The sequence below is a fragment of the Mustela putorius genome, unplaced genomic scaffold (assembly GCF_011764305.1).
Source record: "Mustela putorius furo isolate JIRA1106 unplaced genomic scaffold, ASM1176430v1.1 tig00003845_pilon_pilon_pilon, whole genome shotgun sequence".
Taxonomy (NCBI): domain Eukaryota; kingdom Metazoa; phylum Chordata; class Mammalia; order Carnivora; family Mustelidae; genus Mustela; species Mustela putorius.
The window spans coordinates 5,571,329-5,598,978 of record NW_025421998.1 but is presented as its reverse complement, the minus strand read 5'-3'; the positions used below and the strand labels follow the sequence as shown (position 1 = coordinate 5,598,978).

Here is a 27,650-nt window from a genome sequence, read left to right as displayed (position 1 = left end):
TGGCCAGAGAATTTCTTTGGTGTTATGGTTGTACGGTTTCCCAGACTTGGGGGAGAGACGTGATTTGTGCTTTTCTGGCAATCGCATGGCCTATTAATTTTTCCATAGACTTTCCAGTTTAAATTTAGGGCAGGCAGTGGAAAAAGAATGCAAACGTTTGTGTATGTGCTGTGTGTGTAGGGAGGTCCCGAGCTCTCTGGTAGCCCGGTCAGTGGAGCACTGAGCGGGGCACCACGGGAGGCCACAGGACCCGTGGGGTGACGAGGGGGCTTGCAGAGGGTGTCGCCCTTGTGGGGAGACCCACCTGGGGCCCCAGATCTGACACAGAGTGTCTCTGGTTAGCCATTCACGTCACTGGGCCTCAGAAGAAATGCACGTATGGGGCTTTCCATACTTTTTATAAGCACATAGGGCTTTCCTACTTTTTATCAACAGCCCTGATGTTTGCAGGTCTTTCAGAATCACATGTCTGCTCTCTGATTTTGTGATATGATGTTTACAGTACAGAAGAAGAAAGGCCGGCCCAACTTGCAAGGAGAGGGCCGAACCACTCAGGAAACTTCCAGACAGCGAACATTAAAAGCTACGGGAACTTCTGTTGTTGTTAATGGAAGTGTGTCGTCTCTGGCTTGCTTTAAATTTCTGGCTTTGTGTGACTGCAGCGTAGTCCAGACCTGACATTTTGGAGGCTCTTCTATGCCTAAGTGTTCGGTACCTCTGCAAAGACAAAAGAGGAAAGACGTGGGGCCGAGGTACTCACTTGACTTGCCCAGGCAGCAGGAACATATAGGGGATACTGAGGCAGTAAATAGCAGTGTTTGTTTGCCAGCAAAAGAGAGTGCCAAAAAGCACTGAGGAAATGCTGGGAGCTGAGAATGCAGTCCTTCCAGCAAGGAGCTCAGTGGGGAGGGAGGACATTTTACAAAATCACACAAGTATTCAAGTGCAGATTACGGAGAGAGCTCCAAACCCCTCAGAACCCCCTGGAGGTTTTGTTCAAAGGGAGGCTGGGCTGGGCTGGGCTCCACCTCCTTGCCTCTCACAAGGTAGGCCTGGGTGGGGCCCAAGAATTTGCATTTGAGCAAGTTCCCGGCCAAGGAAAAAAATGACAAGATGCCAGGAGAGGTTAAGACCTGGGAATCAGGAAGCCCCCTTGGAGGAGGAGGCGGAGGCGGAGGAGGAGTCATCAGACAAGGAAAGCGGAGGTGGAAGGGCATTCCAGGCAAAGGCCCTCTTAGGGGCGAGGGCCTGAAGGAGGTTTGAGAGAGCTAGGGGGGGTGGGAAGGGGGTGGTTTCTGGAGGAGGGTCAGCTGTGCTAGGCATGGGGCTGCCCAGGAACTGTGAGGCCGGAGGAGGGCTTAAGGCAAGAAACAAGGTGTGGTCTGGCTTGGGTTTAGGAATCCGTGTCTGTGCCTCCACCCCTAGCCCCACTCTGTCTTCTCCTCTGTCACCTCAGTGCTCTCATCCCAGCCACTCCGCGTCCCCAAGTCCACACCCCACCCACGGCAGTCTGGAAATACAAAAAGGAACCTCAGAGCTCCCTCTGACTGGCCATGTGGTCCCTTTCACAACTGAATTCAAGGTCACCACCTTTTGTGTTTGAAAGGGAGAATTTATGGGAGGAAAGCGAGGGTCCCCTAATTCTCGGTCTGATGGGAGAGAGGAGGGCCCTTGCTGCGTGCACACTTGCCCTTCCTCTGCCCAAGACTAGGAGGAGGGTTCACATAAAGCCCACAGGCATGGATCTGGGTCCACAAAGGCTCCTGCTTTGGCAGCCAGTCGAATGAGTGGGGCACCTCGCAGAGTAGCGTGGTTTCCCATCTCGAGACTGAGGCAGAGGGCAACACAGACCACCTCTGTCCGGAAATGAATCCTCAGCTGCCGGCAGAGGCTGGGACTCCCGTTAAGTGCTGCCCTCTGTCCAGTTCAAAGCCTGAAACAGGCCCACTGGAGGGGCGTCTCCAGCCCTGGTGGGAAGCGAAGTCTGGTTCCAATGACCCCGGCCGGCCGGGAGCTTTCCTGCGGCCCTACCTCTGCGTGTGTGTTTCAGTCCAGTGGGAAAGTCGAGCCTTAGGGACCCAAACGTGGATTTTTGCAGGTGCTGACTTCTTAAACTGCGACAGAGTCCTCACCAACGCAGGCACCAGCCGCGCTCATATCCAGAGACATCAGGTCCCATTTTTGTTCAATATTTTGCCACTAGGGCACACAGCCTGGGTCTCTCTGTCCAGGCAAGTCCTTGCATCGCGCTCAGAGGGTGTGCTGTGCCACAAAATGACAGTCCCGGCGTAAATGTCCATTGCACTGAATGTTTCATGGGACACCCTGTCCTCCCCCGGTACACATTTTGGAACTCAAAATCATACTTGCGCTTTGCTTTTTTATAAATGTTTTTAAACCTGGAAAGGGGTCTGCCTTCCTCTCCCTTCAGCCACGGTGCAGAGCCCTTCTAACGTTCTGCTCTCTGCGCCTCCCCACAGGAAGCCTACGTGATGGCCAGTGTGGACAATCCACATGTCTGCCGCCTCCTGGGCATCTGCCTCACCTCCACAGTCCAGCTGATCACACAGCTCATGCCCTTTGGCTGCCTCCTGGACTACGTCCGCGAGCACAAGGACAACATCGGCTCCCAGTACCTGCTCAACTGGTGTGTGCAGATTGCAAAGGTAAGTCGAGGGGGCCCTGCCCAGAGCAGTGTGCGCAGAGCAGGCACCCGGCTCTGAGAGTAGAGCAGAAATTCCCACTAACAGCAGGTGCAGCAGCCTCAGCCGGCTGCCCCCCACCCCCCCACTGCCACCCCCCATTCCCCTGGGATGCTACGCTCGTTAGTGAGAGCTGTGAAGAAAAGCAGCAGCAGGCGGAATCAAGACATCCTGAAAATCAACAGGCTCCCCATCCTGGGATAACTCAATCCTGAGTATGTGTGTGTGTCAGTGTGTACCCACACACACCACAGGCATTTTGTTTGGGACCCAGTCAAATGAATTGTGTTTTGCATCCAATCAGGTCCTGTCCCGCTGCATGGGGAAAATCTAATTATTCAGCTCCATTTACACACCATTGGCTTTATTAGGTGCTTGGTGTGGTGTGAGGCTAGTGTTACTTCCCGGGTGTTCTTTGTGTTGAATGTTAGGGTGATTTGTAGTAGGGGCAGCTGTGGCTTCTGCCCCATCAGGACTTGCTATCAAGGCAAGTAAGGAGGCTGGGGCTGGGCTGGGCAGCCCCAGAGGACAGGGGGCTGTGCAGGCAGGGCAGGTGCAGGCGTGAGATCTGCTGTGCAGGTTGGAGGAGCACTAGTAGGGAAACAGATGAGTCTGCTGTGCTGGGATTCCTCTCGTGCGACTCCCTGTCCCTGTTAACAGCCTCGTTCTAGTGCGAGGGACAGCTGAGAACGAGCCTGCGGACCAGGGACCCCACCTGCGTGCTAAGGACACGTGCTGGGTACTTCGCCATTCCCATGGCCTCCCAAGGAGCTCTTACTTTAATCTCTAACTTCTCCCTCTTGATCCCAGCGCTGCACCCATTACTTGCAACCCAAATGCTACATTCTTGCTTTTCTCCTGCCACTCTTTTACCCAGTCAAATGCAGGGGACTTGTGGACAGGCCCCTTTCTGAGCGTGTCTCTCATGGCTCCTTGGTTCGCTCCACCGTGGAGCAGGGTGTGGAGGGGTGTGCCAAGGCCCCAGAGTCAGAAAGCCCGACTTCCACCAGGCCTTGTCTGGGTCCTGACTGCCCGTCCCTCCCCTGGTCATAGTGCTAGTCAGTTTATTCCTGCGCCATCTGCTGTCGATTTCTCCGCTGTAGCCCCTGGAGACTCCTGGCCCCTGGTCCGACCACCACCATGTGTTCTCGTCCTTCTCACAGCCATCACCGGGTCACAGGGTCGAGGACGTATTTGTCGGTAGTAGGCAGGGGTCCTGGAAGAGGGTGTGCGCTTCCAGTGCTGTGACTTCATGAGAAATGTTCATTATTTCTATGTGTGACTGGATTAGGCTCCTAAGGCTGCCACGAATTACCACAGATTCGTGGTGGCTGACCATAACAGAGAGGTATCCACTCACGGTTCTGGAGGCCAGTCCAAAGTCAAGGTGGGGCTGGGCCTGGCCCCTCCGAAGGCTCGGCTCCAGGTCCTCCCACGCTCACGGTCTTCACACAGCTGTTCCCTGTGTCTGAGTCTAAATCGCGTTTTCCTTTCTCTTAAAAGACACCAGTCATCCCTAAGTGCAGGATGCTTTCTTTCTTTTTTTTTTTTTCAACATATATATGTATATATACACATACATATACACATATATATATTTTTAAATATTTTATTTATTTGACAGAGAGAGAGAAAGAGAGATCACAAGGAGGCATAGAGGCAGGCAGAGGGAGAGGGGGAAGCAGGCTCCCCGCTGAGCAGAGAGCCCAGCACGGGGTTCGATCCCAGGACCTTGGGATCATGACCTGAGCTGAAGACAGAGGCTTAACCCACTGAGCATCCCAGGCATCCTGTAGGGTGCGTCCATCCAGGACCTTTGCCTGATGCCATCTGCAACACCCTGTGTCCAAACAAGGTCACTTTCTGAGGTTTCTGATCAACCAGACACTTAGGGCCCTATTCAGTGCAGGACAGTGGTGGATCTGGAGGAGGTGATGGTCAGCTCCACGCAGGCTTTCCCGAATACAGCATTACTTCTGAGGATCTACTCATACACGGATGCCTGAGCCCAGAAGTCCTTCCTTAGCTTTCTTCCCTGATTATCTATGGCAAGAAACAGAGAATATGCCCTCGTCCATGCAGACAATGTTACTTTGCTTTGTTTGCTTTTTTTTTTTTTTAGGACTTTTTATTTATTTGAGTGCAAGAGAGAGCAGGGTGAGCAAGAACACAAGTGAGAGGGAGAAGCAAGCGCCCTGCTCAGTCCCTCCCGATGTGGGGACTCGATCCCAGGACCTCAGGATCATGACCCCAGCCAAATGCTGACATTTAAACCAACTGAGCCACACAGGCGCCCCCTGCTTTTCTTTTTATCACAAATTGCTACCTGGGAAGATCTGGCTTATTTACTGGCCCACTTGAGTTTGTGCCCACCTACCGCAGCTGGACGGTGAGCTCTGTAAGAAGGGTGCCCTGGGGGCACCTGGGTGGCTCAGTGGGTTAAAGCCTCTGCCTTTGGCTTAGGTCATGATCTCAGGGTCCTGGGATCGAGCCCCACATCGGGCTCTCTGTTCAGCAGGGAGCCTGCTTCTCAACTCTCTCTCTGCCTGCCTCTCTGCCTATGTGATCTCTCTCTGTCAAATAAAATCTTTTAAAAAAAAAGGGGGGGGGGTGTCCTGGCCTGTCCCTACCGTGGGCCAGGCTTCCAGGGCTCCGCATACCTGCGGCCAGCTTCTGCCTGATTCCACGGTCCGGTTCCCCAGAGGGTGCCGGCAGGGTGAGCTAGCACTTCTTCTCTCATTATGTCATGTCAGTCCATAGCTCCACGAAGGTGACACTCCTTGGGGTACATAGCCTCAGCGAGTTCTGTTCAGCAGGGACCTGTGCTTACGATTCCAGGGGACGACAGAGGCCATTCTCACTCCTGGCATTTTCAAAGTGAAATTTATTGACTTATAAATGAACTACCTTGATTCACAAAGGCATGGACTCTCCTGTGACGTTTTCTAAATGTGGACGGAGAGCCGGCCACTGTTAGGCAAGCTTGTTGCCCTGCCTGATCTGCTAATAGGACACATTCTAGCACCTGGGCAAAAGGGAAAGCAAAGCCAAGTGAGTAGGCTAAGAAGGAAGTCCGGATGGGACGGATGGGACGGAGAGCAGAAGAGAGCCACGCCCTCTCGTCCAGCATGCTGGAAACAGATTCCGTTCTCTGGCCGCAGGAGCTCGTGGAGACACCCCTGCTCCCCTGGCAGAAAGATCGTTGCTTCCTGAGCTCCTGGCTCACGGGGCCCTGGGCGGCCCCTGCATGCTGGGACTTGGTTGCTTCAGAAAGCATATCCACTCTTTTCTGGCTACATAAGTCGGCCAGTAAGCCCCCAACGATATCAGATGGCACCGTAATGTCATAAAATGTTCTAATCTGGAAGATCCTATCGTCTTATCATCCTGTCGCTTGGAAAACGCTGCTGTTGTGCGAGTTTCTTCCCCTTAGAGCATCCGCCACAGTGCATGTTACTACGAAACTCTCTGGATGGATTAATCTGACATTTCCCAAACCTCTGGGACAAAAGAGCTTGCTTAGCACTTAACCCAGATTAAGATCTCACAGAATTGGGGGTTTTGGGTAATTGCCAGAAGTTGAGGATCCTCGAGAGCAGGCCCTGGAGAGATTTGGGGAGAGAGAGGCTCTCAGACATGCTGTGGGGCCTCATCCTCTGACCACAACTGTACAGGCACCAAACTGTGTTTAAGTCGATCTACACGATACAGTTTGAATAGAGCAAACTTAAAAAGTTGGTTCAAAGGATTTGTTTTTTTAAGCATGTGGGATTACTTAGTTTGGTCTAGGTTCATTTGAAAAAGCCTCAGGTGTTTTCACTGGCCTCGCATTTGTCAGAAGCATTTGTCAGAACGGTCAGGGCATGGGAGCAGTTAAAAGGGGAGGAGACGGGGCGAGCTGAGCTGTTTGTAGGTTATCATGTCTGAGTCGGGGGCAAGAAGGGGATCATTGTCCCCGGATGTAGCCAGAACGGTCCGGGCCGCCTGTCTTCCGTTCTGGGTGCCCTGTCGTGAAACCCGTGTCGACACACTGTACTGTGGTCCTAAGAGACAAGCAGGGGTGTGAGAGACGGAGAATCATGCCCGAAAAGGAACTCGAAAAGGGGCTGCAGTCCGTCAGTCCAACCAGGCTGTGGCGGCAAGGACACACTCACCTCTGTGCACAACGTCCTGCTCCCATGTGGGCTCTGGCCTTCCCCACTCAGGCTCGCTCCTTCTAGGCTATAGGTCAGGACTCATCAAGGGGAGGGTCGAGGTGCAGCCCAAGGGAGGGCACTGATTCAGGAAGGAGGACTCCACTGGAGCTGATTCCCCCGGAAGCACACAGCTCTATAAACTTCAGCCAATAAGGCTGATCAGGACAGAGCCCAGCATCATCCTGTTACCAGACATTTCCCTAATTTGGACTATTTTTTAAAATTTATTCTTAAATGGTCCTCTAAAGATTACAGGTGAATATAATCAGCCTAAATGATCACTTTGCAGTTTGTCATTAAAAAGCCAGAAGTTATCATTATGTTAAAGTATCAGAGCACCTGGGTGGCTCAGATGGTGAAACGTCTGCCTCTGGCTCAGGTCTTGATCTCCAGGTCCTGGGATCAAGCCCCATGTCGGGCTCCCAGCTCAGAGGGAAGCCTGCTTCTCCATTTCCCTCTTTCCCACTACCTGTGCTCTCTCTTCCTCTCTCTCTCTCTCTCCAAAAAAAAAAAAAAAAGTATTAAAATACCAGCTTTTATAAATATTTCACTTATTAATTTCTTGGGCATTTATCTGCCAGTGTTAGGAATCAGGTGCTGTAGATAAATAAATAAAACAAAATTTCTTTTCTCCCCAACTTACACACCAGAGAGGGAAAGAGATCTGTACAGAGCTAGCAGTGCTGTAGGGAATGGGTTGTCAGAGCAGGAGAGCTGGGAGCGTGCAGGACCACACTGGCACAGGCTGCCCTGAAGGGCACAGGGCAGGGCTGGGGTGGGCGGGGACCAGCTAGGGGAGCTCAGTCTGTCAGCCGGGCCCCAGGTACTGGGGGGGATAGCGGGGCGAGGGCTGGGGGAGGAGGAGGTGGGCAGGCAAGCCAGCCTGTCTCTTAGCCTCCAGAGTTCTGTGCTGGAGACGTGCGGGAGATGCACACACTGGGACAGGACATTGCCCGGCGTTGAGAACACACAGGGGCTCCGAGGCTGAGAGATGTTAAGGGCTGCTGCAGAGAGGAACGGGCGCCAGTGCCAAGCCGGGGACGACAGCCGACACCCCGAGGTGTCGCTTCTTGTGCCCGCATAAGAAGACAGCTTCATCTCACAAGCAAAGGCTTCTCAGGAGTTGATGCAGGATTAGACTCCGGGAAACTGTAAGCTACACAGACTATTACAGTGACCTAACTGAGGCTCACAACACATGCATAGAGAAAAGACGGGGTACTTGGCATCTAGGAGAAAACCGTGACAACTCTAGCCCCGACGGAGGACTCTCGCCGGGCACCATCCCGTGTTCTGCATGGCTTAACTTAACTGTCAGATTAGGCCGCTTTACACAGGGAAACTGAGGCATGGGGCTGTCTAAGTAGCTTGCCAAGGTCTTGAGCTAGTACATAGCAACATCAGGACTGGACCCCACGCAGCCAGGCTCCCAAGTCCGTGCTCTTGCACTTGCCGGCATGACTCAGGGCAGAAACCGTGGGCCAGTAAGCCTGGCTGTCCCCCCGTCCCTGCCACAGTACAATGTTGGTGCCATATGACTTCGTCTGGGGTAGGAAATTCTGACCCTTTTCTACCTCTTCTGAGGGCAGGGGCCCAGGGGTGGGTGAGACATACTGTTGATGGAACTCGGCCAAAACCATCTGCCAGCCTCTCCACTTCCTGCTGTGTCCCGTTTCTGTCCTCACGAAGTCTGTGCTCCCCCAGCTTCTCCCCGTGGCAGTTTATGAACCAGAACAGAGACGGATTCCATTCCAGTTTCTCCCTCTGGACTCCCCCCAAGAGTTGTGGGATGCTGCAGCCCTCCGGAAACGTCTGTAAATGTCCAACCCAACCACCCCCAGTTCTTCCTTCGGCTGTAGGTGTCAGTGCCAGAAAAATCTTGAAATCCATGTGAGCCATACCCCCGGGCTTCTCCTTGGTGCTTTGAGATTCCAGCCGGGCTCTTCATACCCCCTTCTAACCTTGGTATTTCAATATTCATCCTAGCCGTCCTGTAGTAATTAATGCAAATAAATACATTGATTTCAATTAAAGTGAGGACATCAGAGAGGAATCAGGAAGGAGCTTCCCCAGCGCCCCCACCAGGCCCCCTGCGGATGCCGCTTCCTGTTTAAAGGGGCTCTTATCAGGGCTCTTATCTATGCTGACTGGTTAAAATATAACTTCTCTGGGCACGGAGATGGCCTTTTAAACCGCCTCATCTCCGGGGTCTGGGACAGAGACTGATAAATAGAGTTTTATCTGAGTTCAATTGAGCCTCATCTGGCCGCTTGGGATGTCTAATGTAGACCCCTCTGACTGATTGGCTGGGGGGCTCCGGAAGGCCAAAAGGGCTCTTTCCCAAGCCCTCCCTGAAGATGGATATTCTCCGGAAACAGCACGATTTAGTAAAGCTGTTCTGGTCCTTTGCAGACCCAAGGGGGGGGGGGAACAGGGGGGCAGGGGCTCAGGTCAGTTTATTAGGTTTGCACAACAACATGGACTTACTCTGCGGCATGGGGCCAAGGGGCTGGGTGGCTGTGTTCTTTGTTTATTTGGAGTTTCTTTGACATCTCAAGCAGCCTCTGGGCTGGCAGGCAAGTTTCACTTGAAGGCCCCAGCAGGAAATTAGGACCGAGTCCCAGCAGTGGTCTTGGGGACCCAGCACACTTGGTCCAACAGGACTCTGGACCCGCTGGGGCAGTTCTCGGGGTGGTCCTGGGGTAACAGCACTCCAGCCCCAGAGCAGGCTTCTTGGAAGATGGGTTGGAAACACCCACACATCGTCATTGCTCCAAACTGTCAGCTGCTATTATCACTCATTGATTCTTCCGTTCGTTCATTTTGCAGCAACCTTGGTGAATAGGTGGCCAGACTGGGGCATTCAAAGAGGCAGAATGAGAAGTTTGAGATGGTAGCGAAAGGAAGCTGGTGGTTCCCTCTGAAGTACCCCTTGTCCACCCTGGGTGGCTCGGAGGAACTCAGAAAACACGTATTTGAAATAAAGCGAGAGGGACAGGGCAAGATTGGACTGGCTGCTTGCTGTGTGTCCAGCACTGACATATGATCATTCTGACACGGCCGTGCCACGCCTACACAGATCTAGCCCTGAGGAGGTCTTCGGGAAGTATCTGCAGAAGCAGTGCCAGCGACACTGGGTGAAAGGAACAAGAAAAAACCCGGCGAGAGAGAGGAGGAAGGAGAGAGAGAAGTGAGCTAATACAGGCGGCAGTGCACATGTTCGCGAACCAGGAAAGAGGCCAAGCCCAATTAACCCTTTCTGAATGGGGCAGAGCACACCATATGTAAAAGAGAGAGGCCTTGCTTTTTTGTAAGAGCAGGGTCCCAGAACCAAAGGAGAAATGGAATCTGATTGAATGGGGCACCCAGCATCGTGGGGAGAGGTGACACGGAGTAGTAAGTCAGTCCTCTGGGTGGAGGAGTTTTCTCAGCTTCTGCTCCTTCCCTCTTGCTCCCCACATGCCATTCCTAAATAATAATCCCTAATTTGGAAGTGCTGTGCCAGAGAGAACCTGCTGGTTTCCTCCTGCGTAGACACGAGCCCCGTTAACCTTAATTTGCTGCATCTGAGGAGGGGAGCACTTAAATCCAACAGCATCTTAAACATTCAGAACTTTCTAGATCATACGAGGGAGAAGGGACACATGGGAATTAATCATCTTTTTCCAAAGAAAGAAAAAGGAGAGTCCTCAAAAATGACCCCCAAAGGCTAATTCCTGGTCGCATCTTCCTAAGATCCTAGTTTCCTAGGAGAGTTCGTTCTGCTCCAGAAAGAAAAAAGTTTTAATTTCACCTCACGAAGAATTTTCACATACTATCTATTGCCAAAGGAAGCAGAGAATTTGCCAGGAAACTGGGGACTCCATCCCTAGCGACGGGTTCTCCCCGCTGTTGTGCTCCCAAGGAGAGTCCACCGCAGCTCTCGAGAAAGTTAGAGACTAAAACCAAACCATGTGGGTGAAGCCCGTTCATTTGCATTGCATGCACTTCAGTAAGCTTTTCTGGGCTGTCTTTGCTGGAGAGCTGGTGAGTGTCAGCCATAAGGGAGGTTGGAAACGGGGTCCACACCCCTGGCCAGAGAGAGCGAGCCACATTCGTGAGTAATAGCAGAGAATGTGGCACAAACATAAGATATCTGCAGGGCTTACGGCATCTCCCGCCTGCCAGGCTGGCCCTGCACGGGGCGGGAGCTGCCAAGCTCATGTTAGCGGTTGGAGCTTGATAGGGTCCCAGGGAGTTTGGCTGAAGGAGGCAGGCACAGAGCAAGGAAGAGTCGAGGCTGGTAGTGACCCCCGCCTGCCAGCCCAAAGAGCTTATGACAGCCACCAAGAAGGCTGTGGGCAAGGACTGGACTTGAGGGGGAATAATTCTGGGAATTCACATGCTGGTCTTTCTCTCAGCTGTGATTCTGATAAGGACAGGGTTAGGGTCGGCGGTCGGGGGAGGATGAGGGGAAGTGCCATCTGTCAAAGCTAATTCAACGTCCATGTGATTTCAATTTAAAAAACGAGGAAATAAAACTGGAAAAAAAAAGTCATCCATTGGTAGCAAATCACAGCGGATAGTGTGGGAGAGCATGAGGGGTGCAAGGCTTCCCAGCCTTGAGAAGCCGGGCTGTGCCGCAGCCTGGGAAGCGGCTTTACCTTCCCTGCTTTCCAGGTCAGCTGTGTGTAGGGAGCGCAACCCCAGGCAGCGGCATGGTTGCCAGGTTCCAGGCAAGCTCCCAGCCAGGTCTCAGCCCGACAGCAGAGCTCTTGCTCCGTCACTACCCTCTAATACTTGGTTCATCTGGGTTTAAAACAAGTTACTGGCTGGAGGAAAGTTAGCAAGTTAGCAGCTCATGATATCCTCCTTAATTTGTCTTTGCATCTACTCAGTTGGTAGTTACTAGTGTTTGCAAGGTGCAAGGGACTGTGTCCATCAGGCGAAGCACAGAGACGGGGACAGACACAGCCCCCGGTTCGGAAAGCTCTGAGTCTATGGGGAACAGGACGTCAGAGCCCTGTGCATGGACGCCCGCTTTCTGCAGAGCAGAACCCCGCCATCCGTGCTGAAACCCCGCTCTGTGCTCCCCGGGGCAGTCTGCTAAGCCATGCATTCCCTCACTGCATGGCCCCGTGTTGCAGGGCATGAACTACCTAGAGGACCGGCGCTTGGTGCACCGCGACCTGGCAGCCAGAAATGTCCTGGTGAAGACCCCACAGCACGTCAAGATCACAGATTTTGGGCTGGCCAAGCTGCTTGGTGCCGAGGAGAAAGAATACCATGCGGAAGGAGGCAAGGTAAGACGCGGCTTGTAGATCAGCGAGCATTCACTCGCCAGCAGACTGACCAATGGAGGGGATGTTCTCAGAACGTTCTGGGTGAGGTCACGGCAGCAGCCATGGATACCTGAGTCGAGCCAGGGTCCTATTCTGGAAGTACAGACCAGAGGGGCTGCTCTAAGAGCAGGATTTGCAGGGAGAGTGAAAACAGATGTTTCTATCGCGTTCAGAGGCCAAAGCCAATAAACACAAGCTCAGCTCCATCTTTGGGTGACCATTATCCAAGGTTGGGTCTCTGCGCCCATCCCTTCAGAAGAGCAGTTGGGAAATATCACAGCTCATTTGGTGGCATACAGCTACTGAGAACATCTCAGAAATATGGAAAACTCCCCATGCCGTTCCTAGAGCTGTGAAGGCTCCCTGGGGAGCCTCCCTACACTCCCTCCTCCCAGACAGGCTTGGTGGTCCTCCAGGGGACTCTCTCCCAGCATGGGGGGAGGTGCAAGTCCCCATGCTAAACCCTCCAGTAGCTCTGAATCCACTGTACCCCTTTTAAGTTTCACTCTGACCTGGATGGCTCCAAGCAGCTGGTCTCTGCAAACACCCATAATCGAGGGCTGGCTGGGACCACCGCACACCACCAGAAACCCCAGCCCCCGGCATGTGCACCCATTTCACCAGAACAGCCCACAGACCAAAGGTCCTCAGCCAAGGCCTTCATGAAACAACACCTGGGGCTGAACAGAACAGCCCTGTTTTCTACCAGCTTAAAAACTTGCTCCTTCTCCTAGGAGGGGGCACTCATCCTGGGGTATCAAGGTGGGGTGTCCTGGCTTTCCCACATTTGTTGCTTGTAATTTGTTTCAACGTGATTTAATTTTTTGCAACAGAGGGAAGCTAAAGCTTATCTTATTCCTTCCTCTCTCATCATTCCAAGGTGCCTATCAAGTGGATGGCTTTGGAATCAATTTTACACCGAATTTATACCCACCAAAGTGATGTGTGGAGCTACGGTGAGTCAAAATCTTGATGCTAATAAATGTGTACTGAGCAGAAGCTGGCTTGAATTGTTTCTTGATTGACATTCTATGCTCTGTCATCCAAATACTTTCTTCCAAGACAGGAACTAATAATAGCGTAGTAGTCACTGTCTATTCTACTAAGAAAACAGGACAAAGGAAATTGGGTGGTCTAACTAGCGCACTCCGTGTCACTGGAGAGATCAGCGAACTTGTCGAGAGCGGGTTAACAGAGGGAGAGAGAGCTTGGACTTAGGAAATGCGTAGACCTGCAGCATCAAACCAAACTTGACCTCTTGTCATGGATTCGAAGTGAACCAAAGGGTGATGACAAATGGGGTTTTCCGGGGAGAAGCATGAGTTTGTGTGATGGACTAACTCAGTGGCCACTGTTTCATGCAGTGAATGGAAGTCTTTGTGTGTCGGAGAGAAGGGCTTGACAGGAGTGCACTGGGAGATGTCTGTGGGGGAAAAGATAGAGCGAAATAGTGATTGCTTGCAGCTCTAGGGATGACATCTCCTCAGGACGGATTCTCTGTTTCCCCCTCCAAATCCCACTCTGGCCTTGCCCAGGCCTGTGCCCCTCCTCCCCAACACGCCTGTCCTGTTCTTGCCTCATTGCCTTTGCACAAAGGATGTCTTGAGCCTACAAGGGCCTCACCATTGAAGAAAGTGTCACTAACCCACTGTCACAAGTCCAGCAGTCTGCTGGAAGCCTGCAAAATAGCTCATCTGATGCATTTATCTATCCCCACTACTCAAGCCACAGGGAAGACGGGGAGGGGCCACCCCATCTCCGCAGAAATGGGTGTTTGGGGAGAGTAGCATTGAGGCAGATTTCCAAGAGGAATCCAGTTGTTATCACAAAAAAAAAACAAATCATTCAGGACATCATCTACTTAGTTTTTTTTTTTTCCTTCATAGCATTATTAACTTCCTGATATCCTAAATATATTTCAATTTCATGAATCTTTGTCTCTTCTGGTAGGATGCAGGCTTTATAAAAACAGAGATCTTTCTCGCTGAACAGGTGAATTTTTACACGTACCTGTGAGCAGAGCTGCCTGCAACCAATGAACTAGATCAGGACCTAAGGCTATTCTGATGCCTTGTTGTTTAGTCATTTTCACAGTGTGTCTGCTCCCCAAGAGGGACGGGGGAAAATGCTACTTTTCCGCTCCCAAGTCCCGTCCAGAGGCCTCTCTGCTGTCACCTCCTTCCCTCAGGTTCCTGACGGGTCTTCTCTCTCCTCGTTCTGCACACATTCATCTGTTCTCCAGACAACAGATAAAAAAAATAGTTTTAAACCAAAGGAGACTTTTAATTCTCTGCTTAATAGCCTTCTTTGGTTTTCTGCGTATGTTCCAAATAAAACCCGAGCTCCTGAGTGGCCTGGCTCCTTCGGCCTTTCCACACGAGTCTGCATTTCCCTCCTCGCCCTCCGTGCAGCAACCAGCGTGGGCCTACCCACCGCCTGTCTGGACTGGGTCCTCATTTGTTGAGTAAATGAGAACTCTCTTAAATTCTGCGACTTCCTGCCTTTGGATGACTACAAGCAGTGTCAGAAAGTGAGCATCCCTCTAGCGATTGTGTGTTTTTCATTTCGGTGGAAATCGTGTTTTCGCTGATTATAATCTGCTGTCCCTGGCAGTAAGTACAATTGTTAAACCACAGACCTGAAGTTCTAGCTTAAAAAAACAAATCCTATTGGGGCATCTGGGTGGCTCAGTCAGTTAAAGCGCCCCACTCTTGATTCCGGCTCAGGTCGTGAGATCGAGCCCCGCGTCAGGCTCCGCCCTTAGCGCAGAGACTGCTGAGAGAGAGTCTCTCCCTCTGCCCTACCCCCTGCTCACTTGTGCATGCCCAATGCTCTCTCTCAAATAAATAAATAAATAAATAGCTTTAAAAAAAAATCCTATTACTCCACTCCCTAGTCTCCAGTCAAGACAGAATATTTTAATAAATTAGGTCCGTATGCATTCCACTTAGGAGGTGGAAAGAGAGAGAATGCCTGCCTCGTTCCAGGTCCTCTCAAAAGCCACCACCAGCTATGCACACCACTTTCTCTCTTACCATTTGTCCCCAAACCTGGAGAGCCTGCCGTCCCACAGGAAAGCATCGTACGTGTTTAACATAATGTTTAAACCTCGTTAGGATGAATTGAGTTCGTGGATCTGGAAATGAGATTTTATTTTTTCATCAAGTCCGTGTTGACGCTGTGGTGAGGAGGGACAGGAGCATCTACGTTCTTGCCCTTGGACCATGACTTTGCTTCATTCTTCAAAGTTGCACGCTCTGTATTCAGGCCATTCAGCTCTGGGATGGCCTCTGGATAATCCAGGCCGACCTGTGGGACTATGTATCTAGAGGCCAGCTCTAAAGGAAATGGGTCATTAGACCAGCTGGAGATCAGGAAACTGGCAGGATCCCGTGTCTGGTCCCTTCCTGTGTAGTCTGGGGACCCAGGCTCAATCCCACTGGGGTCACCTCTCGAGTCGCCCCAGGGCACCTTCATGGTGGGGATTTCTAGAGCAGAGAATCCCAACAAGGAAGGCATAGAAAGGGAAGAATCATTAGAACTCAGGGATGATCTGGAAAAACACCAAGTCTAAAAGTACTGCTTTTTTTTTTGAATCATGACGATGGATTTTATTGATTTTTGAAACAAAAAGTATGGGGTTTTGATGTTTTTTAAAAAGAATATAGGGTTTTCTGGTTCCCAATTTTTATTATTATTTTAAGATGTGTAGTGTACAACCTTGTCTGCGGTCTCCATCTTCTAAAGATACAAGTAGCTTAGGGCAGATGTTCTGAGTGTGTAACTCCTGCTCCTTATGTCATTATAGTGGTTGACTTGTCATTGTGGCTGTCACTCAAGTTTTAACATTTATTGGCCACTTACTATCTGCCAACTTTTCAGTTGCTTTTTCTTCTTTGATCTGCACAACTATCCCATAAGACAGATACCGTCATTATCCCACTATACAGAAAGGTGTACTGAGGCTTCCGGCTGTCGAGCAAATTGCTCAAAGCCACAGAAACATAGGTTTTTAAAGATCAGAAACGTTTAAATGATGACTAAGGACAAGGCATGGTGATTATTACCAACTCATAAAGCAACTCTCTCATCCTCTCAGGGGTCACTGTTTGGGAGTTGATGACCTTCGGGTCCAAGCCTTATGACGGAATCCCCGCCAGCGAGATCTCCACCATCCTGGAGAAAGGAGAACGCCTCCCGCAGCCGCCCATATGCACCATCGATGTCTACATGATCATGGTCAAGTGTGAGTGCCTGCCGCAGCCAGCCACGCTAGCGTACCTGGGTGTTAGCACTCAGAGTGCCTTATGGTGCCTAGAAAGGTGTTGCTGCCCTTAGCCAAAAGATTGAGACCTTTGATTCCCTGAAAAAACCTTGTCCTGTTCTCTACAGCGGGACCAAAACCCAGAAACGTCTGTAAACTCTCCCCTAGCATTCTTCAGGAAGCCTTTGCTTGACCTATTGAGCGCAGTGCCCTGCCCTGTGCCCATGTTTGCAAATAAATAAAACCAAATTCCCCCAGAAACCATTACACCAAAATATTCTCTGAGTTGCTCAATGAAAACAGAGCTGCACATTTTGAAGCCTGTTATCGGAGAGCCTAACAAGGAGAAGCCCACGAGGCTGGTAGAAACTACAATTCTGCCTTGACTTAACCCTTTCAAATAATAGATCTATGTGAGGTCTTTTGCAGCATAGCAAGTAAACATCTTAATCTAAATAAGAGTGTGTAACTTGGTCAGTGCTCTTGTTCCACCAGAAGGACAAGTTCAGCAGGCTCTGAAGGGGACATTCCACGTGCCACGGGCACTTAGAGGAGAAGGTAGCACACGGAATAGGACAGGGCCAAGTCCATGTAAAGAGGAATGCCTTCCCAACTTCAGACCACAGAGTTAACCTACTTTTAACTTCCTTGCTGTGGATTGAGGAAGCTGGGATCCAGAGAGGTCACACGGTTCATCTGAGGTCACATAGCAGTCTGTCCTAAAATAACTTGGCATCCTGACAATTAAAAATAAATATGAGCCCTCAAGAGAGACGAGGATTGCCAGCTGATCGCTGTTCCTCCAGCTGTTCAATCCAGACTTCGATCCTAGGGAAGGCACTGTGACGCCCCCTCACTTGTGGGCTGCATGACTGAGGATGTAAGACAATGAAAGCATCAGGGTGTGGAGTTCCCAAACCTGGAGGCTCTTAAAGAAAGTCCCTAACTTTCCCTAAATTGAATCTAGTTTCCAGTTTGCAAGATGGCTAAGCGAGTCTAGATGAAAGTGGATGCCCCGTGAGGACTGGGCCAGAGAGCCCAGATGCCACAAACAGCACAGTGTAGTCTACAAACAGCAGTGCATGCGAGGCTGCCAGAACACTTACGGTGATAATTCCAGAACTCCGGCCCCAGGAAGAGTAGGCACTGAAAATTAGACGATGTTGCTGTCATTCTGATTCAAGTGTTTTGTGTCCTCATGGTCTTTAAACTGGGATCAGTGCTAAGGTGCCAGGACTAAAAAGCCCATCACAAAGATTTGGTTTCTGCATCCCTTACTTGCCTAAAAGGATCTCACCATAAATGCCTTCTGGAAGCAATGCCGTCTTTACCATTTCTTTCAGGGTCTAATCGCACTGTTTTCCTCATTCCTTCCCCAGGCTGGATGATAGATGCAGACAGTCGCCCCAAATTCCGTGAGCTGATCATTGAATTCTCCAAAATGGCCCGAGACCCCCAGCGCTACCTTGTCATCCAGGTACCAGATCACAGCCTCTGAACTTGCACGGGGAGGAGTCCTCATGAGCGTCCGATATCACGGTGTTCCACTGCGTGCCCATTCCATTTTCTTGTCTCCTAGGCCCCGTCCTTAAACCCTCAGCGCCGTAGAGCTAGGCACGGGCCCCACTGAACGGAGTGGAATTCCTTTGTGGTGCCCCCCGCCACCCGACCCCATTTGCCATTCCCAGCTAAACCCTAGCATCCAGACATGCTCGTTCCATGTACCATTATCATATTCTGGTCAGCCAGAGCCTCAGCTCCTTCTGATGGAGAAGCAGGCCCTTCGTGGCAGCAAATCTGCCTTCACACCGGAGTCTCCATTTAAGGCTTTAATTTAACAAAACCAAACTCACAGGGCTGTGAGGTCATGTATGCAAAATAATTTGCATAGCCCCTGAAGATTCTGCTCAGCAGTTCCGGTGTGAGTGGTGGGGGTGGGGGTGGGGAAAAGGGGGTCTCCATGCACCTTCCAGCAAGCAGTTCCCTTACTCAGGCTGGGTGGCTGTCGCCACACTCCCAAGTGTTCACCAACCTAGAAGCTCTCTGAACCCAGCCCCTGTGGGGTTTTATGGCATCTTCATTAAATGAGCTTTGCTGGTTCAACTAGTGACCAAACAGTGATTGAGTCCACCTCCAGCCCTTCCCCCATTCCAGGACATCAGGGGGTGTGGCTGACCTAGAGGTCCAGTCCGCTCATCTCTGGGTTGGCATCCCCAACTCCCCCATCCCCACCTCCATCCTTAGGTGTGGGCCTAAAGCCCCTGGTTAACATAACAATGACACCTTTGCCACTCTCCTCCCTCAGGAGATCCCAAGGGTTTAAGAGGTCTCTGCTGGGAATTCCGACACATTTTTTACTATAAACTGTAAGATGGCAGCACCTAACAGCAAAACTCACCCTCCATAAACTCTGCTCTATACCTTTCTTCTTCCTCTTAAGCTGTTTCTATTTCATTTAGGGGGTTTTAAACATCGGAGAATTTTTTAAATATTTTCATGTCAGGTGGGGGAGGGGAGGAAGCCACTACTCTGCGGAGAATCAGGCTGATTTTATTATAAACCAAGTGCTCAACAAAGAGGCATCTGCCCAAACAGTGGACTGGCGCCTCTCTGGGTCCTACTGATCGTCTCAAAATGTTCTGCACCAGGGAGATGAGAGAATGCACTTGCCGAGCCCTACAGACTCCAATTTTTACCGCGCACTGATGGACGAAGAGGACATGGAGGATGTGGTGGACGCTGATGAGTACCTCATCCCCCAGCAGGGCTTCTTCCACAGCCCCTCCACGTCCCGGACCCCCCTCCTGAGCTCTCTGGTACAAAATGCACCCCTTTCTCAAGCATGGTGTCTGCTGGGTTGAATGAGTTGCTTAGAGAAAATGGTAGCCCCCCAGCAGAACTCACAGGGAGACGAAGAAGTCCATTTTAAGCAAATGGTCAGGCCAGACTCAGAACGAATCAATCAGGTGTATTAGTTCTTTTATGCCTTGCAGTAACTGGGCCATAGTCTTTTCAGGTCTACTAGGGACCAGAATTAAGTCTGAACTAAACCTAGTTTTTCTAAAGCTAATGGGTCAGGATGACGTTAAGCCCCCATAGTGACACTGGCCCCGTGAGGCCCCAGGTCCTGCATTCGGTGGGCGTGGGTGAGACAAGGCACATCGACCCTCAGCATCTTTAATTCTTTTCCAGAGCGCCACCAGCAACAACTCCACCGTGGCTTGCATTGACAGAAATGGGGTACGTATGAACACCTCATAAACCCGAATTAAGTAACAGCTCTGTGTCACGGCTCTATTGCACAAAGAAAATGCCCATCCTACCCCCAACGAATCTTGGCTTTGCTTCCTGTGTTTCCTTCCTTCCTTCTCCTGTATGGTTGCCCTGAGCCCCTGCCCTAAGGCCAGCAGGCAACTCTCACTTAGGCCAGTGCTGTGCAAAATGGGGTTCGTGGACCTCCAGCAGCATCACCTGGCGGTTTGTTCCAAGTGCAAACTGCCAAGCCTCCGACACACACCTGCTGAAGTAGGAATGCGAGGGACAGAGCCAGCCCCCATCTGTGTCCGAGCCAGCCTTCGGGGGGTGCTGATGCTTGCCACGAAACCATGATCTAGACCTACACTTCCCAGTATAGAAGCCCCCGGCCCTCTGCATCGACTTCAGTTTAAATCGGTGACTGTCTGGGAGGGCACAGATCATAGAACATTTCTGTCATTGCCAGGAACCCAGTTGCAGGGTACCAACCAGGTCCTTGCCACTCGGCCTGTGGTCTGTGGGCCCCCAGCATGGGCGTCCCCTGGGCGCTAGTTGGAAATGCAGACTCCCAGGCACTTTCTTGGACCGCACTGAATCAGAAGCTGCAGTTTAACAGAATCTCAGGTGATTTTTATACGCGTTGAGCAGCACTTACCGGAGTGACTTTGCCTTATTTCCTCCCCTCAGAGCTGTCCTCTCAAAGAAGACAGCTTCCTACAGCGGTACAGCTCAGACCCCACTGGCACCTTGACTGAGGACAACATAGATGACACTTTCCTCCCAGCACCCGGTGAGTGGCTTACCCTGGACAAGAAGGGTCACCCACCTTGGCACCCGTATCCAGCAGGGCCGGCCTCTATCCCCAAGGTTCAGGCCTCTTGCTTCCTCAAGCCAGTCCAAAAGTGGAGATTGTGGCAAGCCTGCAGACACCTGTGGGGAGGAAGAGGCAGAGAAACACAAAATGACTGAGCACATGCATGGGTCTTTGTGTTGGACTCAAGTCGTGTCCAGCTGGGAGGTGTGGTTTTAAGACCAGTTTGCAGATTTTCTAGAACTTGAAGCAAACGTCAAAGATGTGTGTGTGTATAATAGAGAGAGAGAGCAGGAGTGTGTGGGTATGATTGTGTGTGTGTCCGTGAGTGTGTGAGCATGTGTGGAGGAGTGTGTCTGTGTGCACACGTGCGTGTAACACATCTGATCTGGTTCCACTCTTGGCCTGTGACACACGTATATGCCTAGTCTCAGCTTTATCCCCGATGTTCCCATGGGCACACTTGCATCTCAAGGCAGGCTATCCTTCTGAGAACATTAAATTGGCAAGAGATCGATGTCCCCATTGCTCTGAGAACTATAGACAAGGACACAGTTTCCCTTAGGGCACCAGCGAGCTCGTTGTCTTGCCAGACGCCCGACGCTCCGTGGTCTTGCGGGAGAAAACCGGCAGGGTTCAGATGCGCTGTGGAGTCCGCTGGGGCTGACGCTTGGCCGATCGCTTCACCTGTGATTTCTTTTCCATTTCAGAATACATAAACCAGTCCGTCCCCAAGAGGCCGGCAGGTTCCGTGCAGAATCCGGTCTATCATAATCAGCCTCTAAACCCAGCTCCTGGCAGAGACGCTCACTACCAAAACCCCCACAGCAATGCCGTGGGCAACCCTGAGTATCTCAACACTGTCCCTCCCGGCATCACCAGCGCGCTTGGTGGCCCCGGCCTCTGGGCCCAGAAAGACAACCACCAGATCAGCCTGGACAACCCCGACTACCAGCAGCATTTCTTTCCCAAGGAAGCCAAGTCCAACGGCGTCTTCAAGGGCCCTGCAGCCGAACATGCAGACTACCTGCGGGTAGCCCCGCCGAGCAGTGAGTTTATTGGAGCGTGACCACGGAGGACAGCGGTGGCCGTAAGAGTCTCGGATGTGTCACCCACCCTGGGACCAAGCCACGGCAGCAACGCCCAGTGCTGACAGTCACACCCTTGTTGACTCCTGGGCCCGTGGACTGGTTTGGCCATATTTGCTCCTACGGACCCATCTTTCACCCAGGAAGTGCCCCCTCCTTGGAAGCACTTTGGGAAGTTGCTGGGAAGTTCCTTTGTCTTCAAACTGTGAGACTGCCACAAAAAGGCATCCAGCAAGAATATTCTCTTTGGGCAGAAGTTTGCTTTTCAGTGAGGTATATTTGATTTAAAAAAAAAAAGAAAAGAAAAGAAAAGAAAAGAAAAAAATCTGCATAAGGAGTTTTATTGCTTGGGGACCCTGGGGGTTTTTAATTGTCATTATGGATTTTATTTCTCCTGGGCGTTTCCAACGAGGAAGGAGCTTCTTGCTCAAGTACTGGCTGCACTGAGTAGATCCAGGCCCAACTGTGACCAAGAAGCAAGGGTCAGAGCCTTCCAGCTAACATTTGATTCCACTGACTCTAGCTCCAAGATTCTTCCACTGCAAGACAATTTCTTTAAAAAAACTAGAAGTACTCTGTGTCCTAAGTGGGACTGGTTTGGTACTGTAGCAAATCATAGCACGTTCAAGAGGATAAGCCACTTTGAACCCTTCCCGAGCACGAAAGAAATGGAAGGGGTAGAATTCTTCTTCGGACTTCTTTTTATATAAATGTCTTCATGGTACTTACTCTCCATTGGTTGACCAGCTTTTTCTAGCTATAAGTATTGGACTTACTTGTTTCTTTTCCATTCCACTGTTTGGAAGCTCGGTAGGAGTTCCCTGTTGGTGAGAGGAGACGGTACATCACACTCTAACCTGGACCAGCTTGCGTTGGATCGGTGTTCAATCCGGTAGCCTTTAATCGCGATGGAACGATAATGCAAAAGTTCACACGAGAACGTGGCTCCCAAATTTGAGTCTCAGAGGAAATACGGCAAGTCCCCTGGGGGTTGGGGAATGAATGGGCATCTGTCCGGACACTGCAGAAATGAGACGCTCCTCCTCAAACTCACGGAGCCTCCCACTACCAAATTAGGCTTATGGGAGACAATTTCCTTTTTATTTTACTATAGATGTTTTTTACTCAAAAGGTACTAACCCCCCTCCTTCTCTGGTAGGCTGTCCCCAAGGCCCCAAAATGAAGGGATCCAGATTCCAGGGCCACCAAGCAGGAACTAACAGCCCTTGCCCCTGGGGGTACATTTCACAGGGCAAAATAAAGTTAACACTATGCATCGGGGGAATTAAAGCGGTAAATATTAAATCAGAGCTTGAAATCCATGACAATGCCTTAACAATATCTACAGATCGTTTTTTGAAAGGAAACAAATTCCCTCCTAAAAGTTTCCCTAGCATTGGAGGATCCAGCTAATTTAGGACCCGGAGTGCTCTTGTGTCCTTGCAGCCTGACCGGTGCGTGGCAGCCCTTTGTACGCAGGTGTTAAACCCCCTAGTCTTTCAAGGAAAAGATCTTTCAGACCATATTTCTGACCTATGGATGTGTCCAGCCCCACACACGTACAAGATTTCCCTTTCGCTGTTAAAGTAGTAATTGACTCTTGGATCAGGGCCCTACAGTTTTGTTACCAATATATTGACTTTGTTCCGATGGAAATATAAACTCTATTTAGTTCAATTCCGCTGTGTTTTCAGATACTCTAAGTACCTCTACCAGCTCAGCATAGACTCTGAAGACCTAAAAATAAGTAAAACATTATCCCCGATTCCAAGAAATTCACAATTCAGCAAAGGGAATTGACTCAAACACAAACCTTAACACAGTACGACACAGGGTAGGCAAGACGGGTCAGCCAAGCACAGTCAGCACAGGGCAGGGAAGAGTGCGTCCTGCCTTGGGAGGGCCCTGGAAGGCTCATCAGGGAGGGAGTGGTGGAGTTGGGCCAAAACATGACCAGGGTCTTAGCCACGAGAGAAATGGGAGTGTGCTCCCGACAGACAAAACCTTGACCAAGAAAGCATCTGCGAGAGAAACTGCTAAAAAAGTAGGAGAAAGGCCACCTTCGTGCATCTTAACCAGCTGTCCCTTTAAGCCTGGGAACTAGCGTGTGGCATTCCCCCAGCACCCCACATGGGGGGGGGGGGTCCCTCCCTGGGGATCTGAAAATGATTCTTGAAAAGATTAAACATTTCTAAGACTCTCAAATTTTATGTCATTGTCAGTAAATCACTTTTGTTACTTACTCGCCTCAGAACATAAATATTTTAGCCAGAATCTTCTTTGGCCCTGGGAAACAGACTGATGCACATTTTATTACCACTTTTTCATCAAGAAGCAAGTGATTGGTGAGGGAGAGCAACTGTATGTCAGTTCAACTGTAGCGGTTAAATCCTAGTATTTTTGTAATTTGCAATATTTTACTATAACATAATAAAACAGCAAAAACTATTCAAGCTTTTTCTCCTTTGTATTTCAGTTTTCCTGCATAAAATCTAGGTGCTAAATCCTCAATTTGAAAACTGTGTTTCCCACGATATCCTCCCCCTGGCTGTGCAGGGAGGGCTTGGAGATGCCTCAGAGCCCAAGACAGCAGAGCCCACCAGTCAGGGACCCCCACCATCACTATGGGCAGACAAGGAGAGGAGGGCCCCCCAGAGCCCTGGTGTTTCCACCTCATGGCCCTGCTTGGCCCGAGTTCAAAGTTTATACCGCATCTCTTCCGTTCCTCCTTGTGGAGCCCAGGTCCTAAGACCCTACGAAGGGCCCGTTCCTTCCTCAGTCAGCCCATGGCCCTGCCCGAGATCTGGCCTTTGGAGACAGTTCGGTGATGCTGACAGTGGGCCTGCGTCCTGACACCTCTCCTATAAACTCAGGAGTCCCTGTACTCATGCCCTATAAGTAACGTTTCTGTCACCTCATGAAGTAAAAAAGATTAATCTTCCAACTCCTAGATGTGCTGAGTCCCAGTTGTCGCCGACTTTATTGTAACCAGGAGCACTGTGGGGACATCGTTTGATGACAAGTTGTAAGTTCTTAATTTGGGGCTTTAGCCCCCCACCAACCGCAGACACAAATGAACTGGCTCTCGAGCTTGGCTGCTCTCCGGTATCTCCCGGGGTCCAACCTCAAAGATTCTGATTTGATTTGCCTCCTGTGCAGCCTGGGCCCAGGGGCCTTTCGGAACTTCCGCAGGTTATTGTGATGAGCTCCAAAGTTTGGGGAACCACTGGTGAAAAGGAAAGGCCAGTGGGTGGGTGGAGGCCTGTCCCTTGGCTGATGGCATCTCACTCACCAGTCACAGTCCTTGGGTTCCTCAAGCAGAGGTGAAGCCGTTGGGTTACGGCGACTCACAGTTCTCGTCCTCTCTGCCAACCTTAAAAAGAAAGGGCTGCCGTAAACAATGAATCTTGGAACAGTGCATCAAAAACTAATGATGCATTTTATGGTGACTAACATAACACAATCAAATTTTTAAAAAAGAAAAAAAAGGGGGGGCCAGTCTCCCCCGACCGGTACAATCAGACACAGGGGCTCCCCGTGTGATCCCAGTGGGCAAGCAGAGTTGAAACACACATCCCTGAGGTGACCCGCAGGCATCCCAGCGGGCCCCCCAGAGGGGGTGGACAGAGAAGCCTGAGTCAGGTAAAGGTTCCCAGAGGAGACGGCGTGGAGGGAACAATAAGCTGACCTTAGTATTCCTGAGACTTGGCTACTATTGACTATCCCAAAGCCTCTAATTCTTTGTCCCCAGCAGCTTATCCTATAAGTGGCAAGTATGAAAACTGAGCCTTGATAGGGCCCTGAAATGGTGTGGATTTCCTAAGAAGTTAGAAAATGAATGAGGGGCTTGCTGGAAGGGACAGCTGGTGAAATTGCCCTTAATGTCTACTTTGCATTTCTTTCTTTTGATAAGTACACGTTTTTATTACAACATAATGATCTGTTTGTATGTCCTTGCCTGGGGCTGTAAAACCTTACCGAAAAGAAATCCTTGCCCCAAGGGGCATACCTTTTTGTACTACGGAAAGATGCGTTCAGATAGGAATTTTAAAAGATAATCTATTTTTGTAACTTTTTTGAGGACGATTATCCTCACTTGTAGCACTGAACTTTGTATGTTTTTAGGAAAACTCATTTTTCTACGAAAGGTTCGAAAGACAAATAGAATCAAAATTCAAAACTGAAATCTTTGTTTAAAGGATTTAATCCAAGCAGGGCAAGTCTGTCTGTCTTATAAAAAGGGCACAGCCTCATCGCAGAGCCAAGCTGAGTCATGGTCCTAATAAAGAAGAGAAGAACACTTTTTCTATTTGTGAAACGAGAGAAGGTGAAAAGCACACGTGATGTGGCTCAGTCCTGCTCTGAAGCGGGTTCTGTCAAGTCGGCAGCCATATTGGAGGGAAAGACTGTCTCACTGTGAACGCAGATCCCGTCAGTGTAAAGAAAAGCAATAATATAGCACTTTGCTGGCTTATATACTAATCTGACTTTGATACAAATTATTTTTATATTTACAGTTGCTATGCATTTACCAATAGACTAGAAATGCCTGCAGAGCTCTAATCACGGTCAGCATGTTTTGGTAACTTGGTAACTCAGTATGTTGATGAAGCCCATGTTTCCCAGGCCCGCGCATGAAGCCCATGTTTCCCAGGCCCGCGCACGATGCTCCCCCAGCCACCCCCCCCCGCCTCCCCAAGCCCAGAAAGGGTGTTCTTGGCCCTGGCTGCACAGTGAAATCCCCGGGGGAGCTTCTGAAACCAGTGAGGCCCCGCTGGACCTCTGACTCATTAAATACAAATCTTTATGGGTGAAATCCAGGCATTTCTGCTCTGGAAAGCTCCTAGAGGTCATTCTTGTGCACAGCCATGGCGGAGAACCCTCAGCCTAGGGTGGCTGGGCTTTCAGCAAATTCTGCTGGTGCAGGTACCTGGGGTTGGCTCCCAGGAGGGGAGACACAGTCACCTGGTGACCTTTCTTTCCCAGAGCCAGAGGAGACCCTGACACATCAGTTACATTACAAAGGGGAGACATTAGAATGATTGTATAAGCAGTAGGATGGCTTTTATAAAAACAGGAGTCAGAGAAAAGGATTCTTGCTTTAAGAAACACTTTTCTATTTTCCTCATAAATTTTATCTGGGAAGATACCTGAAGCGATTTGTACTGTTTTCTCTCCCATGTTTAACTGTACAAGCACAGTGTGACCTCTGAGGTCACAGGTCTGTCCTGTAGGATTTGCACACAGAAGTGCCACAAATCCCCACCTATCACCTAGCAGATAAAACTGCAAGGAAAATAAGTGCATTTATTATTTCTTCAACCCTTTGGACCTGGTTTGACTACAAAAATAACCTTACAGTGTGTAACACCATCTTTTGGAAATGAAGAGATCCTACAGGTCTGATGGCTGACAATCAGAGCCTACCATGTAAAACAGGCTAACAGACAGCTTCATTTTTGAAATGAGCGAGCAAGAGCTTGATAGCTTCTATGTATGGTACGTCTTAACGTTGTAAAGTTTTGCTGTGATGAAAACTATTTGTACAGATGAAAAGCAAGACTCTCTTTTCTGTGGTTTACACTGTTGATCAGAACATGTTGACTGTATATAAAAATTGGATGTATATCATTCATTGCTCTTCTTATGATTACCTTATAAATAATATTGTATCCTTTGTTAACAATGCAGCGTTGACAAGTTGATAATCATATCTGACCTACTGTAGATGTTCTTCTTGATGACTTTTTAAAATTAATAAATTTTATTTTTAGAGCGATTCTAACTTGAAAAACTGAACAAGTGAGCAGAAAGTACAGAGTTCCCATACCCTCCTTGTACCCCTCCAGCCTTCCCCACCATTATGCCTACACCCAAATGGCCTGGTACCTTTTTTGTTTTTAAGATTTTATTTCTTTTTAATTTGAAAGAGAATGAGAAAGTGAGAGAATGAGTGGGGGGAGAGGCAGAGGGAGAAGCAGACCCCTGCTGAGCAGGAAGCCTAATGTGGGAC

At 50.1% G+C, this 27,650-nt stretch overlaps 1 protein-coding gene across 1 annotated transcript in view; it reads left to right on the top strand.

The window, feature by feature from the left end:
- Positions 1 to 27,416, top strand: part of EGFR (epidermal growth factor receptor) — a 200,052-nt gene extending 172,636 nt beyond the window's left edge. The window contains exons 20-28 of the mRNA XM_004739376.3: positions 2,481 to 2,666; positions 12,025 to 12,180; positions 13,100 to 13,175; positions 16,319 to 16,465; positions 17,863 to 17,960; positions 19,132 to 19,299; positions 19,676 to 19,723; positions 20,426 to 20,528; positions 21,260 to 27,416. Coding sequence (XP_004739433.1) covers positions 2,481 to 2,666; positions 12,025 to 12,180; positions 13,100 to 13,175; positions 16,319 to 16,465; positions 17,863 to 17,960; positions 19,132 to 19,299; positions 19,676 to 19,723; positions 20,426 to 20,528; positions 21,260 to 21,618 — 1,341 coding nt within the window. The 3' untranslated portion in view covers positions 21,619 to 27,416. The remainder of the gene's footprint in view (positions 1 to 2,480; positions 2,667 to 12,024; positions 12,181 to 13,099; positions 13,176 to 16,318; positions 16,466 to 17,862; positions 17,961 to 19,131; positions 19,300 to 19,675; positions 19,724 to 20,425; positions 20,529 to 21,259) is intronic.
- The last annotated feature ends 234 nt before the right edge of the window (positions 27,417 to 27,650 follow it).